The sequence below is a fragment of the Nasonia vitripennis genome, assembly GCF_009193385.2.
Source record: "Nasonia vitripennis strain AsymCx chromosome 1 unlocalized genomic scaffold, Nvit_psr_1.1 chr1_random0006, whole genome shotgun sequence".
NCBI lineage: Eukaryota > Metazoa > Arthropoda > Insecta > Hymenoptera > Pteromalidae > Nasonia > Nasonia vitripennis.
The window spans coordinates 1,278,786-1,297,120 of NW_022279593.1; the positions used below are offsets into that span (position 1 = coordinate 1,278,786).

The window sequence follows — 18,335 nt, forward strand, 5'->3', positions numbered from 1 at the left end:
CAATCAAACAATCAAACAATTTTTGAAATCATTCACATAAATGTAATAAAAGTTGTAATTTGTTTTGTTTTGTGTGTGGAGAATATGTATTAGAAAAAAACATGAGGTCATTATCTGAAAAGTTTAAGTTGATTTACAGTGAATGCTTTGGTATTGAAGTAGCCAATCAAAATGTAAACTGGGTGCCACAAAAAGTTTGCAGTAGATGTTATACGATGGTAATATGCTGGGAAAGAGATAAAACAGAAAGAAACTTGAAATTTACAATACCAATGATATGGTCTTCTCCAACGTGTCAAAATGACTGCTATTTTTGTATGACTAATACCAAAGGTTTTAACACGGCTACTAAATCTAAAATTGTATACGCAGACGTTTCTTCAGTAGTGAAACCTGTGAGAATAGAAGTCAGGGATAAAACTGTTAGTATCGAACCCATGGATGTGGACCGCTCAGGCGAAGTAGAAGAAATGCAAGTTCATGAGTCCTGTGACGAAGAAGGTTCTGAGGTTAAAGAAGAATCTGACGAAGAATCCTCAATCGAAGAATACCTGCCAGCTAGTACAAGAAAAGCTCCAGAAACCTTTAACCAAGAAGAGTTAAGTGATCTTATTCGAAATTTAGGATTACCTAAAGATGGAGGAGAATATCTAGCGTCAGTTCTTAAAACGAAAAATCTGTTAGCAAAAGGAACAACGGCCTCTTTTTATCGAGATAGAGAAAAAGAATTTAGGAATTTTTTTACGAACGATGAAGAGAATTCGTTGGTATATTGTATAGATGTTAAAGGTTTAGTCGATGCAATAAAACCGAATACGTATAAAGACGAGGAATGGAGACTTTTTATTGATTCGTCAAAACGAAGTCTGAAAGCTGTTCTGCTTCATAACGGAAACAGGTTTGCATCCATTCCCATAGCTCACTCGACTAAGCTGAAAGAGACTTATGAAAATTTAGAAATTGTATTGGAAAAAATAAAGTACTTGGAACATCAATGGAAAATTTGTGGTGATCTTAAAATTGCAACCATGATCTTAGGACAACAATCAGGTTTTACTAAAAATCCCTGCTTCTTGTGTTTATGGGATAGTAGAGACTGGGTAAAAGAGTTCGTTACAAGAGAAAAAAGGAGTAAAGAAAGACATCGAGAGTTACTAAGCTAGTGGAAAAAAAGCAAAATAAGAAAAAAATATAAACGAAAGCAACTTTTCTCTGTACACAAGGAAGATATTATGTGATTAAATAAGATTTTTTACAATTTTTCGGTATCTTTTTCCATTTTTGGAAAGTTTTAATATGACATTTTAATCGGTTTAAACTGTTTCTTCTCAGTTTGACCTTGAAGTGACCTTGACCCTGACGTAATGGGGCCAAACTGATTCCGGATTTGGATTCAGCGACCAAAAAAACATAAATGTATGGCATTTTTATTTCTTTTAATCATTTCTTCTCAGTTTGACCTTGAACTGACCTTGAACCTGACGAGATGGGGCCAAACTGATTCCGGATTTGGATTCAGCGACCAAAAAAAAATAAATATATGGCATTTTAATTTTTTTAAACCTTTTCTTCTTAATTTGACCTCCAACTGACCTTGACCCTGACGTGATGGGGCCTAACTGACCTTATATACGAATTTAGCGACCCGAAAAACATAAAGATAGATAGGTCTGATTTCTCGCGCAGACAACTTTTTTATTTTGTGTGCCGGTGTTAGCCACCATATTCGCGATAACGATATTACAATTAGAGTAACGTCCTTACCACAAATTTCTCGGAAGTTTACAGAATCATCGTTAAAGAGTTTAACTAAAATCAGTGCGTGCAACGAAAACGGTGCAATTTCGAAAGATTTTCCGGCGGCTACTGGAGGCCGTTCTATTAAACAGATCGCGAAGGTAGTCAAGCACCGACGGTGCTCAGCTTCGCGCTCTGAAGCTTTATCCTCGTCCGTGCTTATGAAAGAAAAATAACCCGTATAGTTACTGTCCGGTGACAGCTTTCAATAGCTTAGGACATAACACGTGTATAGACTATCTGCTGCTAATTGATAAAATAAGCAAAATAATTTCATTAATAAAATAAAAAATCTTATTTAACATTTTTATAAATTAGAATAATTCTTCTATGCTATATAATATAATGTTAATATCAAATTTAGATTATAAATATCAATCTTAACTTCGAAAATATTTTAAATCTTTTCAATTTTTATCTTGAAGTATAAGTGTAAACTGTACGAAGTCATAAATCAAAGATATTTTTAGGTAAAAACAGTATAGAATTTCAATACTTACAACAGCACAAATAGCTCAGGCAGTAATGGATTGTGAAGTTGAGGACCGGGGTTCAATCCTCGGTTAGGGCAACGTTTTTTTTAATTTTTTTTTGTGGTCAATTTTGTGGATTATCAACAAATCTATTTTTCATGATCGTTTAGTAAAAACAAAATAATTTTATTTTAATTAAAACAAATTCTATTTTATGAGTGATTCCTGATGTGATTTCTCACGTGAGATATTACGCCAAATAATCACGTGAGAAATCATGTGATCAATCACTTGAGAAATCAAGTGACTGTTCATGTGATTGATCATGCGATAAATCACGTGGTTTTTCTCGCCAGGGATATCATTTCATAAGCTCTAGCATATGGATTAACTTTTCTTAATAAACTTTCTAAGATGTTTGGCGCATTTTGGCTTAAACAGACGCGTTAGAGGTGCGCGTTAGTATACAGTTTGTGGAAGGTTTGTAACGTAAAGGAGAGATAAGAAGTGTAGCAGGAGTGAAAGGAATAAGAGGAGATTAAAAGAAGTAAAAAATCAGAACAGGAGCGTGAGTGGATAGAAGGTGAGAAGAAGAAGAAGAGGAAGAGAGAGAGAGAGAGAGAAGGAGAGAGATAGGGCGAGAAAGAGAGAGGGAGAGAGAGAGAGTGCTTCCAATTTTTCTTCGGTTTTTCGGTTCTCTGGTTTATCTTGTTAGATGATACACATTTTTTTAATTACATTGGCATTTTTATATTTTTTATTATTGGGCCTTAAAATTTTGGAACTTAAAAATTTTTGATCGTACGAATTTTTGGTCGTGAAAATTCGGGTCTTAGAAATTAAACACCTTAAAAATTTCATAGTTCTTTCATATTTTTTATTTTTTATTTCATATTTAAATTTTCGGTCGTGTAATAATAATGTGTTCTATGGCACACTTTCTATATTTCTTAATTTTATTAGAATTAAGATAATCTTTTTGTAATTTTTTTCTTATTCGAATCTCTTTCACAGTGCGTTTACTTGTGTAACAATATCGACTAAAGGGTAACGAATTCAGACTCGTCTCACAGATCGCTGAAGCGAACTGCGCCCCTTCACTGAAACCCATAAAGTTGTCAAAATTAACAACAAGTTTGTAGCACAAGTGTATCGATATATATATTGGTAATGTTTTGAAATAAATATAAGAATAATATAGCAATAATTTACTTGCATTAAAAGTAATCTTTTCTTAAAACAATAATTTTGAGTTTATGCTATTGTTTTATTAAATTTAGAAATATACAAATAAACAAATCAATCAAATGGTTCATTGTACAATTGTTGAAATATATCTGTTGTAACAGCAGCTTTATTGCTACTCGCTGCTGTTATAACTAGGTACAGAAGAGCCCTGTTTATTATTGTTAATAATGTATCGGGCATGCAGAAGGCTCGGCTTAGCCGATTAAGATATGTTCGTGTGTGCACACGAGCCCGCGGAAGCGGCAGGGTCCTGGGATAGTCAATAACAATATCTTGGGTTTTTTAACTTAAAGTCGCCTGAATAATTTAATAGACTAACACTATAAGTGAAATTAATCGGGCATAGCAAGTTATAGTTTTCATTGTTAAATTATTTATATTATTTATATATTAATATATAAATAATATAAATAATTGCCTATATAAATATATAAATAATATAAATAATAGCGCCAAAACCCTCCGAATAATCGTGATCCCAGCACTGCGTCCATATTACCCATATATTATATCTATATATACCAAAGACGACATCTCCTCAGCTTCCAAAATTCTCCACCTTATAAAAATTAACACAGAGTTTTGGCGCTGCAGTATCGTTCAGTTGCCAATTAAAAATGTTTGGTTGCAAGCTATAAGTCTTGAGGGGGGGTGGGGGGGGGGCAGGTTCGTCGAGCTTCGTCCTTTGTTGTCCCCGGAGCATTGGCAACCGGATGTACAGAAAACGCACCCGATAGCTTACTTCAGACCGCACCGTCATTCAGTACGGAACTATTGATAACTAAACGAACCTGCAAAGTGAAGTTCGATCACAATTAGGAATGTTAACATGGAAGCTCGGCCCAGAGGGCATCAAATGAGAATCGTATGATTCTCATATGAGGATTCGGTCGAAAGTATCATATGATTATCATATGATCATCATATGAGCACTCATATGATTGCTCAAATGATAATCATATGATTGCTCAAATGATAATCATATGAACACTCATATGATTATCATATGATTATTTTCAGCCGGGATCTCATCTAATATCTCGCGACCCTCCGAATAATCGTGACCCCAGCACTGTATGGACGATATTTCTTCAGCTTCTGAATTTAATCCGCCAGGGTCGTGGCGGTATCGTTCAGTTGCCAATTCAGACTCCTTTCAGATTTGGAATCAATATTTTTTAGCTTAGTACTTTTATTTAAATATAGTTTGGTGCTTAAAATTAAATTCTATTGTCAATTATTAATATTATATTAATTGTATTAATATAAAAGAGAAAAAATAGTTTTCTTTGATCAGGTTAGGTCAGATTTGATAATTTTCATAATATAATATATATTAAATATACAATAAATTTTTTAATTAAAACTCTTCGAAGTTGTATAAGAAAGGAAATTTGATAATGAGTAAACGTTTACACTTTGAAAATTTGCCAAAAATTCCTATAAAATTGAAAAAGAAAAATCCATTAAATCAAAACCTGGATGATAGAACAACATCAAGATTTTTTGAAACTTTAAATGATTATCAAGAGAGTGATGTTTTAAATTTGAATAAAAACAGTAAGGAACTGGAACCAACAGCAAATAAGGTAGGCTTATTATATACGCTTTACAATTTGTTACAAGTAAAACCAATAGCCCAATAGAATAACAAATTAAATTTTAATCTGCAGGTTTGGTATCCTACTAATTGGAAACAACATCTATGTAATATACGGATAATGCGAGAGAACTTCACAGCTCCAGTTGATACTATGGGATGTGATCAGTGTGCAGATAGTTCAGCCAGTAGTACTATTTTCCGATTTCAGACTCTGGTTTCTCTGATGTTGAGTAGTCAAACAAAAGATCAATTGACTTATGAAGTTATGCAACGGTTAAAAGAAGTTGATTGTTCACCTGAATCTATAGTCTCTCTTTCTGATGAAGGACTTGGAAAACTTATATATCCTGTGAGCTTTTGGAAGGTACTGTATCAACCTTATATATTTTAAGTAAAAATTATATGAATTAATAAAATATAGAATTATACAGGATAAGTGACTCAGAAAATATATGTTAAATTTTGTATTTTAATTTATGTAGAAATATATTTTCCATCTTTTTCTGAAGGTATATATTACATCTTTAATCAAACCCTTACGGAAAACGTCTGCAGCTACATCCACAGACAAAGCTGTAGCCTTGCATTTATATTTTGTGCATACCTTTTCAAAATTTTCCTACAGACTTTTTTTACAGTATTTCTGCAGTTTATCTTGCAGCATTTGTGTAATAAAGATATATGGCAACTTTTTTCAAGTTTAATATACTTTATACTATCAGAAATTCTACAAAAATTTTGTAAAAAAGTTAGTGGAAAAATTCTGCAGAAAGTATGCTGACTTTTTTTGTAAATAAAATGGGTGCACTTTTTCTTTTTTTTTCATCTCTGGCAAGTAATATGAAAGAAGAGCAACCTGCAAAGGTTTTTGTTGGGTTGCTTATGAAAATATATACAAATTCTATTATGTACATTGGTCTTATTACATAGAAATAACAAAATTAATTGTTTAAACAATTTTATTATGTAAGTATAGCTACAAAATAAGATTTTGCAAAAACAATTTTGTATTGTAATTTAAAGTTTTTGAAATTGCTGATTATAAATTTTAAATTTGAGTAGTAAAATAATTTCATAATAGAATTTCTATACAGTTATTTGCAAAACAAGTCTTTACTGTGCAAGGTATATATGATTTTGCCCTGGTGGGGATAAAAAGACTAAAACTGTTCTAAAAGCGTGCTAATCTGTGCCGACCCTGTTAAAAATAAATACATATTTTTTGTATGTATCTTTAGTACGTACTAAAAACATGTAATTTGCCTGGTAATACGTATTAAAAATATGTACTGATTTGGGACTGACTATTTAAAATATATTAAATATAAATATAAGTATTTGATGTGGCCATAAATGGAAGTACCATAAGGATAATAACACCATTTATGGCCACATCAAATACTTATATTTATATTTAATATATTTTAAATAGTCAGTCCCAAATCAGTACATATTTTTAATACGTATTACCAAGCAAATTACATGTTTTTAGTACCTACTAAAGATACATACAAAAAATATGTATTTATTTTTAACAGGTGAAACTGAGCCAAACCATATACATTTTGGAAATTTGGTATATTTGTGGCATTCTGCGGCATAGTTTTGGCACAGCTTGGCACAGACTGGCATTGAGAAATATATGCTTAATAAATTATTGCCATTTGGCATAAATTGCACAGATTGATACAGCCACATTGTGATATGATTCTGCCACATTGAGTGTAATATTATGTATTATGTGTCATTCTGTGTCAATATTGTGCCATTTTGTGTCAATATTGTGCTATTCTGTACCAATATTGTGCCATTTTGTGTCAATATTGTGCTATTCTGTACCAATATTGTGTAATTCTGTGACAATATTTTGCCATTTTGTGTCAATATTGTGCTATTCTGTACCAATATCATGTAATTCTGTGACAATATTATGCCAAACTGAGGAAAGAACTGGGCTGTAATCTATAAAAAATAAGCACTGAAGTTTGACTATGCCATACTGTACCTAACTGTACCTAACTGTACTAAACTGTGCCAAATGTCGAAAATTTATATGGTTTGGCACAGTTTTGGTATAAATTGGCACAGCATTTATTAACACTGGAGTGGTTATACATTCGGCATATGCACTTATCTATAGGAAGCTGGGTGGTGTTTGTAAATCCATGTTTATGCAATATATAAGAATGGTATAAAAAAGCTAATGTCATGCTTTAGGTTGTGCACCCCGAGGTTTGTGTATCCATGTTAGCGCAACATAGCATTTTCAAAATTGTTTTATTTAAAATTTTCCAAAATTTTCATTACATTCAGTTCTACTGTTGAGTGTACCAAGATTACCATATCTTTTAAAATCTTAATTGAAATATAGTTACTACAAATCTATTGGAACATCAACAGTAAATTATAAGGCCAAAATTACAAGCTTTAGATCAAAATTTGTCATTTTTATGGCTATCAGCCTTTTAGTCTAAAATATGAAATTAGTCATTTTTAATTATAGGGTCTTAAAACTGATTTCCTTGAATTTGTCAAAGAATTTCCAAAAAAGAAAATTATTTTATTGTGTTTAGATTAATAGTTCATAAGTTTTTGGAGAATAGTCATTTTTTTAGCCTTTTATCATGTTTTTCAGATTTGTAATTAGAGTTTTTCCAATAACTTTTAAACTATTCATCCAGTTAATTAATAACTCTAAAAAAAACTTTTAAAAAAGTAAAGGATTAGGCGAGTTTGATATATTGCGCAACGAAATTACAGATAAAGAAGAACTGAGATTAACCAAACAAACACAAGTTTATTATATTTAATCATAAAGCAAACAAATTGTTTTGTTTAATCAGTTTACTTAACTTAAAGTTATATCCCTGTTGAAAATAATGATGTCATTGATTGACATCATTAAATGACGTGAAACGACGTCATTAGTTAACGTCATTTGTTGCTACGAATTGGAACCTTCTATAACGTCATTTTATCCATACTGAAAAAATCACGTGATTATCGCGTGATAATTATGTGATAATATCGTGATACTCATGTGAAGTTATCGACAAAATTATCACAAGATTATCACGTGATAATTACATAATTTTTGGTTGATTAATAACAAAATTTTGAAATGTTATTAAAAATTCTAAATACCGTTAACTATTAATTAACGAAATGGACCATTCACAATAAATAAAGAGTAACATTAGTAAAAAAAAAATTCCCTGGCCAATATTTGAACCTAGAACCTTGGCGTGATAATCCAATGCGCTACTAACTGAGCCATTTGCTCTCTTTGAAGGTTTATATATAAAAGCAATCCATTTATGTAGATTTTCATTTTTGTTATTATTCTTTCTTGGATCAATACATTTTCTTTTTGAAAAAGAAATAAACGATAAAAAATAAATTTATTGTTATTAAAATCATAATTGCTTATATTGATTAGTTTGAAAATTACAAAAAATCCAATCATGAAATTAATTGATGGAATTATAACCAATTACTTTTTTAATAATAATAAATTTATTTTCTATCATTTATATTTATTTCAAAAAGAAAATTTATTCGTACGTAAAAGAATGATAATAAAAATGAAAATCTACATATATGGATTGCTTTCATACATAAACCTTCGAAGAGAGCAAATGTCTCAGTTAATAGCGCATTGGATTATCATGCCAAGGTTTTGGGTTCAAATCTTGGTAATAGTTCATTTTGTTAATTAATTTATACCGTTTTTGGTATTCTTAATAACGTTACTTATACTCTTAAATACTTCAAAATTGATAAAATGGTTGCCTATACAGTATGTCTACGATCAAGCGTACAGATACTTAAATTGGTGATTTTAGCAAAATTAGCGGGGGTGCAAACAAATCTTTTTTAGTGAAAAGTTAGAGTAAACTTAGCTCTAGCTTCTGTCGTTTGCTCCGTTCGATAGGATTTATCAGTAAAAAAATTGTCCGAGGCTAAAAATAATAAGTGCAAAAAAAAGTATGGCAGGATGTTTTTTACCCTTCCATCGCATAGGCCGTGGCCAATAATGCTTAAAACCACCAAAAAACATTATCGTTAGATGTAGATTTTATTTTTTAATAATTAACGAAATAAATTTTGTAAGATGTGAATTAGTTCGCGAGAGCTAGACATGGCGGCCACAGCGAAACGCGGAACAGGGCGGACCGAAGCAAGACGGTACTACACCGGTTTGTTATTGTTATGACTCAAGGTTAGTTCGTCTGCTAGAGGTGTCCCTGTCACAACGCTCGACTCCGAAATCCGAGCACAGTTTTTCGCGAAACGTCGGTAGATCGCTAAAGAAGCGATCTCGGAGCTTTCGCGAAAGAGTGCTCATTGAAATTTGATTTTTCGGAGCTCGTAAATCTGTCAGCAGCAGTGCTTTTCCTTTTCAATAAAAATCCAAGCCCAGTCTCAGAATTTAAAAAAAACATAGTGCTCTGAATTTTGGAGAGGTATCGAGTTAGTTTGATATCTTGAATGTCAGGCGTCCTTGGCCTGACTCGAACGTTCCTTTTTAAACGTCATCAACAATTCTCTGGGTTTGAGAGCAAAATCTGCCGAATAATTGAGTGTGTATGCTAAGTTTGTATTGTAAAAGAATTTTAAAGCATTATTTTCATTAGTGCTTTAGAAAAAAAATTACTTGATTGTTAATTTTTAGATATAAGTTACAATTTTCAGAACCATAATCTAGTAAGCGGCCAGTTTGAACGGCAATTAGGACAATTTAAACGCGTGCTCATTGTGCAAATAAAAAGTATAATCCATACAAATTCTTTACGTGACAGATCGTGTAAGAAGTTTATTCGGGCTGCTGGTCAACTTGCCAACCTCTCCTACATCCTGCTGCGAATCCTTTTCCATCGGCGCGATCCCATACTACTCCTACTCAGTGAATTTGCTCTCTACCTTCTAATCAGCTTGTTTTTGACGAAGTGAGTTGTTTCATTTTAAATTTTCAATATTTTTTAAGTATCAAACGAATTGCAACGAGTGTTCAAAGACACCCGTTTGTGTATGATTTACTCCTTCATCTCAACCTCTTAATTAACATGCAGTCGTCAATACAGAAGATGAATACGCAAGATCCGTTACATAGCCCAGTACCGAAGTGGCCAACAAGGTTGAACTCAGCGACTTTGCAGATACCGTAACCAAAGGTTGCTGTTCAATAGTTTAACGCGAAGATGCAAACGTCTGCTCAAGCCACAGCTAGCCATCGCAACTAAATGCTGCAGAAGTTTTCTACAAGCATCATTATAGGAAACGATAATGATGTTCGAGATGATCAGTTGGCTACACCCGGACGTAAGAAAATCGGTACGGGGAGACGCAGCTCATGTTAAACTGCTATAAAAGCAAATTTCTAGTTCGTCAGCTAACACCTGCAAAGCTCTAGCAGACTTGCAATACGACAAAGACAAACGCACACTCACACTTGAGCAAAAAATTCATGCGTAATTGGCATAGCTATAACACTGTCAGTCATAAATCGATGAACTTTTCATTTAACTTGATCCTGTACGTGATTTATAATGAAAATAAAATTTGTAATAAAGAATGAATGTTTTATAATGAATGTAGAGGTCAGCCAGGTAAGACCTATAAAATTTGAATTTAATTCTTCATCCATAAAATTATAAAATTAATTTTTTGTAGCTCTAAAACCTGCCAAAAGTAGCACTACCCGTATTTTATTAAAATCCGAGAATAGTTGTTCAGAACTTGTTATTTGGTCAGGAGTGCTGCTTTTCTTTGTTTATAAAAATCCAAGCACAGTTTTTAGCGAAATGTCGATAGATCGCTTAAGCAGCGATCTCTGAGCTTTCGCGAATGAGTGCGTATTAAAAATTGATTATTTGGAGCTTGTAAATCAGTCAACAGTGCTGCTTTTTCTTTGTTTATAAAAATCCAAGCACAGATTCTAGCGAAATGTCGATAGATCACTCGAGCAGCGATCTTGGAGCTTTCGCGGAAAAGTGCGCATAGAAAATTGATTGTTCAGAACTTGTTATTTGGTCAGGAGTGCTGCTTTCTTCGTTTATAAAAATCCAAGCACAGTTTCTAGCAAAATGTCGATAGATCACTCGAGCAGCAATCTCTGAGCTTTCGCGAATGAGTGCGCATTAAAAATTGATTATTTGGAGCTTGTAAATCAGTCAGCAGCGCTGCTTTTTCTTTGTTTATAAAAATCCAAGCCCAGTTTCTAGCGAAATGTCGATAGATCACTCGAGCAGCGATTTCGGAGCTTTCGCGAAAGTGTGCACATTGAAAATTCATTTTTCAGAACTTGTAAATCGGTCAGCAGCGGCGCAACCCGTTGTTCATGTAAATCGGAGCACAGCTTCTCGTGAAATGTCCGTAGATTGCTGGATCTTCTCTCTTGGAGCTTTTGTGAAAGTGTGCGCATCGAAAATGATTTTTTTAGAGTTCGCTAAGCGATCAAAAGCGTTGCTTTTCCTATGTTTGTTGTAATATAGTAAGTATTATAATCTTGATTATTAGTACCAAAATGGTACACGTCGCGCCATCTATTGGTCAACTGCGATTTTGTGCATTGAGACGAGCTCACGCGAGAGCTGACGAACCGCGCATGCCTCGCGCTATACTCTAATCGCCTATTACGTACTATATCATATTCCGTGTGTAGAGCAGACTATGCTGTACTGTACTATACACTCTCTCTCTTGCCTGTAAGACTCCGATGTGAGCAGACGTGCCGCCGACTAGGCTCTCAAGACTTTTACAATATACTTAAACAATAATTAAACCTCAAGTTGTTGTTTATTGATCCAACCTTTTTCAACATGGTAGCAGGAGCTATGGTTGGTATTTATATTTTATCCCGCATGTCTACTCATATGAGTGACATGAGAGATATTTAGTGTAAAACAAAGTGAGGTTAGAAGAAAAGCCACGTGGAAAGTAGTTAACGGTTATTGTTAAAAAAAAGTAAATCGCACAGTGAAAAATTGAGCAGTGAAATTAAAGAAGAAAATATCTGGAGAAATTATATGCATGTGAAGCATTGATATTCGAATTTTCGTATAGAAACGTCTGTCGATAGAAGAAGATTTTCAAGTGAAAATTAACCGGTCAAAAAGGGTTAAAGAAGAAAAATATAAGCTCAGTGACGTAGATAAAGTCGTCAGCTACTCAACAATAAAAAGATTTTTAAAAACTAATCAAGATTTAAGTGCGATGCAAGAAGATTAAAGTCGGCGAGTGAAACACGTGGTGAAGTGCTATTTCAGAGCACGTGCAAATTAGAGGTTAAGCACATGTACTTGTGGCTTAAGCCTAAAGTAAAACAAGAAGACGGATTAGAAGCCAAAAATATTGAATTAAAAGAAGAATCAAGAAATCAAATTAGAAAAATATTTTTAAAAGCACTCAAGAAGATTATTAAATTGAAAAATCAAGTATACGAGAGCATTAGTGCAAAAGAAAAAGAAATGGCTAAGCAAGCGAAAATCGAAGACATTATGATACCAGTGTTTGATGGTGCAAATTATTCCAGTTGGAAAATTAGATTAATGATCCTGTTAGAGTATAAAGAGTGCAACGAACCAGCAATAAATGAAATGCCTGATAAATATAAAGGCAAAGAAGATGATTGGAAAAAGATTGATTTAAAAGCTCGCACTATGATAATTAGTGCTATCTCAAACAAACAATTAGAATACATCGGTGAATGTAAAACAGCTCTCGAGATGATAACAAAATTCGATAAATGTATTTAACACAATCAACAGCCTTGCAAATTATATGCAGAGGAAAAATCGAAGAAATCAAATTAAATAATTATAATTCAGTGGAAGAATTTTTTGTAGAATTCGAAAAAGTAACTAATGAATTCAAATCAGCTGGTGGGAAATTAGAAGAAGTCGAAAAATTGAGATATCTACTTAGAGCTTTACCACCAAGCTATAGTTACATTGGGGATTTTATAGATGTTATCCCAGAAGACCAAAGAACAGTAGACTATGTAAAGTCGAAAATAAAAGAGAAAAATATGACTAATGCTGAGTCAGATAATAAAAGTAATGCCAGTACCTTTGCGGTACAAACCAAAGGCAAATGTTTTAACTGTGGAAAATTTGGCCACGTCATAAACGAGTGTACGAGACCACAGCAGCAGAGCAACCGAGGACGAGGTGCTCAATACAGTCAAGGTCAACGAGGTCACCAACGAGGAAATCAACGAGGCTACAACAGAGGGTTCAACAGAGGCTTCAACCGAGGCAACTACCGAGACAATCAGCGAGGCAGAGGTCAAGGTCAACCCAAAGCTAAATCTTCAGGCGAACAACAGGGCGACTACTCATCCGAAGCATGGCTGACCCAGGTCTGCAACCCAGAGGTAAACCAGGTAACTGCGTTAGAAAATAGTAGCGAAAGTTTAGGTCAAATTAATTGGTTACTAGATAGTGGCTGCACAGACCACATTGTAAATAATGATAAATATTTTGATAAATTCGTATATTTAAAAAATCCTATTGAAGTAAAATTACCTGATGGTAAAAGTTTGAAAGCTACTAAAATTGGAACTGTAAAATTACTTTTTAAAAATTATTACAATCAAAAACAAGTAGACGTAAAAAATGTTTATTATGTTCAAGGCATTAGACAAAACATACTGAGTTTCTCTAAAGTCACAGAAAATTATACAGTAGTAGCAAAAAATGATGATGCCAAAATTTACAATAAAAATAGAGAATTAATAGCAGTAGCAAACAAAAAGGATAATCTATATTTTATGAAAAGCTATGTAATTCAAAAGGAAAATAAGCAAATGTTTGTAAATTCATTAAAATTAACTGATAAAGAGAAATGGCACAGAGCACTAGGTCATGTTAACTTTCAATATTTGAACAAATTAGTGAAAAATAAATTAGTAAAAGGATTGCCAGAAAAAATAGAAAATGTCGAAATGAAATGTGCAAATTGTATAGAGAGTAAAATGGCAAATGTACCGTTCGAAAATAATAGATCAAAAACTACGGAAATTTTAGAATTAATTCACACAGATTTAAATGGTCCACATAACACAATCGGTTATGGGGGAGAAAAATATTTTGTAACTTTCATTGATGATTATAGTAAGTGTACTAGAATTTTCTGCATTAAAAATAAATCAGAGACTGCCAGTTGTTTAAAAGAATTTGTTAGTTTAGTAGAAAATAAATTTAGTAAGCGAGTTAAGAAATTACGTTGTGATAATGGCAAAGAATATTTAAATAAGGAAATTCATGATTTTATAAAATCAAAAGGAATTGAACTATTGCCATGCCCACCGTACGTCCATGAATTAAATGGAGTAGCGGAAAGATATAATAGATCCGCAATGGATATGGGCAGATGTTTAATGCGTGAAGCAAAAATTCATAGGCGATATTGGCCTGACATTATGAAAACAGTAGCTTATCTAAAAAATCGCACAATTGCAAATACAGCTAAAAATAAAACGCCATACGAAATATTCTTTGGTAAAAAACCAAATGTTGATCATTTAAAAATTTATGGCAGTCGAGTCTTTGTACGAGTACCAGAAGCGTTGCGAAAAAGCAAATGGGACGATAAAGCCCAATTAGGTGTACTAGTAGGTTATGTAGAAAATGGCTATAAAGTTCTCGTCAATGGTAGAGTTATTCATGCTAGACATGTACAAGTAGTCGAAGAAAATACAGAAATTATATGATACTCCAATGGAGTCAAATTTAAAACTAGATCAAGCTAGTGAAATTGATGAAAATATAAAATATAGAAACTTGATAGGAGAATTATTATACATTAGTACAGGCACAAGGCCAGATATTGCGTATAGCGTAAATTATTTAAGTCGATACCAAAGTTGCTACGACCAAACACATTATAAATATGCGTTGAGAATCCTAAAATATCTGTATAAAACTAAAGATCTAAAATTGACATATTGTGATAACTTGAAAAACGAAATATTAGATTGTATGGTAGATTCTGATTATGCAGGTGATAATGTAGATAGAAAATCTACAACAGGCTTTGTAATAAGACTTTATGGTAATGTAATTTTCTGGAAAACTCATAAACAAAGCACTGTAACCAAATGTGCAACTTTCGCAGAATATACTGCTATGTCAGAAGCAGTAACAGAAATATTGTTTGTAAAAAATTTATTAAGCGAAATGTTCAATGTAGAATTCGATAAACCAATTAATATGTATGAGGATAACTCAGGTGCAATTGCGATTGCAAAATATGGTAACTTCACTAAAAACTCGAAGCACATTGAAGTGCAATATCATTATATTAATGAGAATTATGAAAATGGCATAATTGATATTATAAAAATAGACTCTCAATTCAATTTAGCAGATATGTTAACAAAAAGTCTAGATAAAACAAAGTTTATAGAAAATAGAAAAGCGCTAAGATTAATTTGAAATGTAATAGAAAAATGTATCGAAAATGAAAAGTTAATGCTAAAGATCAAGATTATAAACTTAAGGAGGCGTGTTGTAATATAGTAAGTATTATAATCTTGATTATTAGTACCAAAATGGTACACGTCGCGCCATCTATTGGTCAACTGCGATTTTGTGCATTGAGACGAGCTCACGCGAGAGCTGACGAACCGCGCATGTCTCGCGCTATACTCTAATCGCCTATTACGTACTATATCATATTCCGTGTGTAGAGCAGACTATGCTGTACTGTACTATACACTCTCTCTCTTGCCTGTAAGACTCCGATGTGAGCAGACGTGCCGCCGACTAGGCTCTCAAGCCTTTTACAATATACTTAAACAATAATTAAACCTCAAGTTGTTGTTTATTGATCCAACCTTTTTCAACAATGTTAATGAAATCGGTGCCCATTTTATAGCGAAACTTCTGTAGAATACTGGAGCAGCGCTCGCGGAGTTTTCGCTAGAGAGTATGCGTCACGAATCGATTTTTGAGTGCTCGACAATCAGCAGGAGCAGTGTCTCCCTTTCGTTTATATAAATCCATTCCTAGTTTGTTGCAAAAAGTCCGTATATCGCTGAAGCAGTGCTCTCAGAGTTCTCGCGAGAGTGTGCGCATATTTAATATTTTAGAACTTGTTAATCGGTCAGAAGCTGCGCTACTCGTTGTTCATTAAAATTCGAGAACAGTTTCTCGCGTAATGTCAGTCGATCGCTGGAGCTGCTGTCTCGGAGCTTTTGCGATAATATAAAAATCCAAGCCCAGTTTCTAGCGAAATGTCGATAGATCACTTAAGCAGCGCTCTCAGTCGCTTGTAGCGCTTGTGCATTATGACCGTTTCTTGCAGTTTTTGGAAATTTAGCTGCACGATGGTCTCGGAACCTTATCTGAAAAGTAAGTGCTATAAATGATACACCTGAACCCTTTGTTATGTTTAATAGATAAGGAGTTTTTAAAAGTCGATTTTCAGTTACTTGTGTACATAAAATAATGTACGAATTTTTTTAAATGTAAAAAGCAAACCGAGCTTTTTGGCTTTGCCAATCGCGCCATCGGCCTCTGGCGCGTAGTCCTTAATACAAGCCAGCTTGTTAATGGAGAAGAGAAAAATCTCTGTAGCGAGCTTCTCCGAGCTTTGGTGACAAACTGCTTACTATCAATCCACTTTTTCGACGCTGCAAATTGGGCCTTCAGTTTCTGTCGAGCCGGTTTCAAAAGTACAAGCCAGTTTAACGATCAAAAGTCATTGATGTATCGCCCTCTTCGGGGTTTTTAGCTTTTTGATTGATAAACTGGCTTATGCTTTTGAAAGCAGCGCGTCAGAGGTCGAAGGCGTCATTTGCGGCCTCGAAAAAGTCCGTTAATCGTGAGCACTTCTTTATTAAAGCTCGAAAAGGCTCAGTCCAGGGATTTTTCTCTTCTTCGTAGACATACTGGCTCGTATTTTTTGGAGACAGCGTGCCAGAGGCCGAAGGTATAATTCGCCAGAAGAGTCTCTCTCCACAGCATACGCCTATTTTGTAATGAAAAACAGAAAGACTGCAAGCTCTAGGATTCTGTAGTAAGGGCGTGAAAGTTTTTTGAGTAAACTGACATTTTTTCTTATGCCGAATTGCCGGAGACGCTTAAGATAAGTCTCTCTTCGAAGCTCACCTCTATTCTCTAGCAGAATACAGAAATACCGCAAGTTTTGCGATTTTAGATCTAGCGCATGCAAGTTCTTGTAGTAATTCTTCTTTTTTCCCATGATGAATCGTCTGAGAGGCTCAAGAGAAGACTTAATAAAGAAAAGATTATCGCTCGCCATAGCACACGCGAGATAAGTCTCTTTTCGTTGCTCAGCTTTATTCTTTAGTAAAAAACAAAAAGACTGCGTGCTTTGCTATTTCTGAGCAACTGCGTGAATGTTCTTTAAGTAAGCCGACTTTGGTTTTGGAGCTTTGATTCTCGCTCTCGCTTGCCTTCTTCTATTCGCTATCGTATTTTTGAAATTGAGATTAAAAAAGTCTAATAAAGAATCTCAGAGCGTGAGGTAGTTAGTTTTAAGAACATTCATTTTGAAGTTTGGTCTCGATCTCGCTCGTTCCCTTCGATATGCTATCGTATTTTTTAAAAGGAGACTTTCTTATACGGAATTTCGGCTTATGGGGTAGCTGGATTTAAAATTTGTTTGTTTAGCTTCGTCACTCGCTCCCGCTTGCCCCCCTTGATGTGCCATTATATTCTCTTAAAAAATACTCTTTTATAAAGAATCTCGCGACTATGAACTTACTTCTACTGTTTTATATCTTTAAAGAATTGGCCAGTTAAATGTAAAAGCAGACTTAAACAATTTTTTATGGTCTTTATTTAAATTACATAAAAGTGAAGTATTTTAAGCACACAAAGCACACATAAATACACATACCTTATTAATTTTTTTACTGACTTAATCGAATCAGAATGTCTTTGATAACAAATGAAAATCATTACCGAATTTCACGCGATACCATTGATTTGTTCTACCTATTAAAACGGTTTGAAATTGAAGAGAAAAATTGAGCTTTCTATAATCGATTGGTTAAAATAGTAGTCCACTAGATGCCGAAGACAGTTTTGTTTAAGTTTGCTGATAATCCTTGTAAATATAGAAAACTGATAGATGTTTTATCGAGAGAAAAAGATATTCCAGACTTTCTGTCGTCGACGTTTTTAAGGACGATTTTCTCCGAAGTTTTTTCTTATCGTCCTTCTTCTGAAGAGGTCCAACAG

At 33.7% G+C, this 18,335-nt stretch overlaps 1 protein-coding gene across 2 annotated transcripts in view; it reads left to right on the top strand.

Moving 5' to 3' along the window:
• The first annotated feature begins 4,337 nt into the window (after nt 1-4,337).
• LOC100114125 (endonuclease III-like protein 1) overlaps nt 4,338-18,335 on the top strand; it is an 89,232-nt gene continuing 75,234 nt past the window's right edge. Inside the window, exons 1-3 of one of the 2 annotated variants that reach the window (XM_031932279.2) lie at nt 4,338-4,383; nt 4,539-5,107; nt 5,192-5,485. In XM_031932279.2, the coding sequence (XP_031788139.1) occupies nt 4,919-5,107; nt 5,192-5,485 (483 nt within the window). In that variant the 5' untranslated portion in view covers nt 4,338-4,383; nt 4,539-4,918. Of the gene's footprint in view, nt 4,384-4,538; nt 5,108-5,191; nt 5,486-18,335 lie in introns of those variants that run through there. The other variant, XM_031932282.1, reaches the window with a different exon arrangement.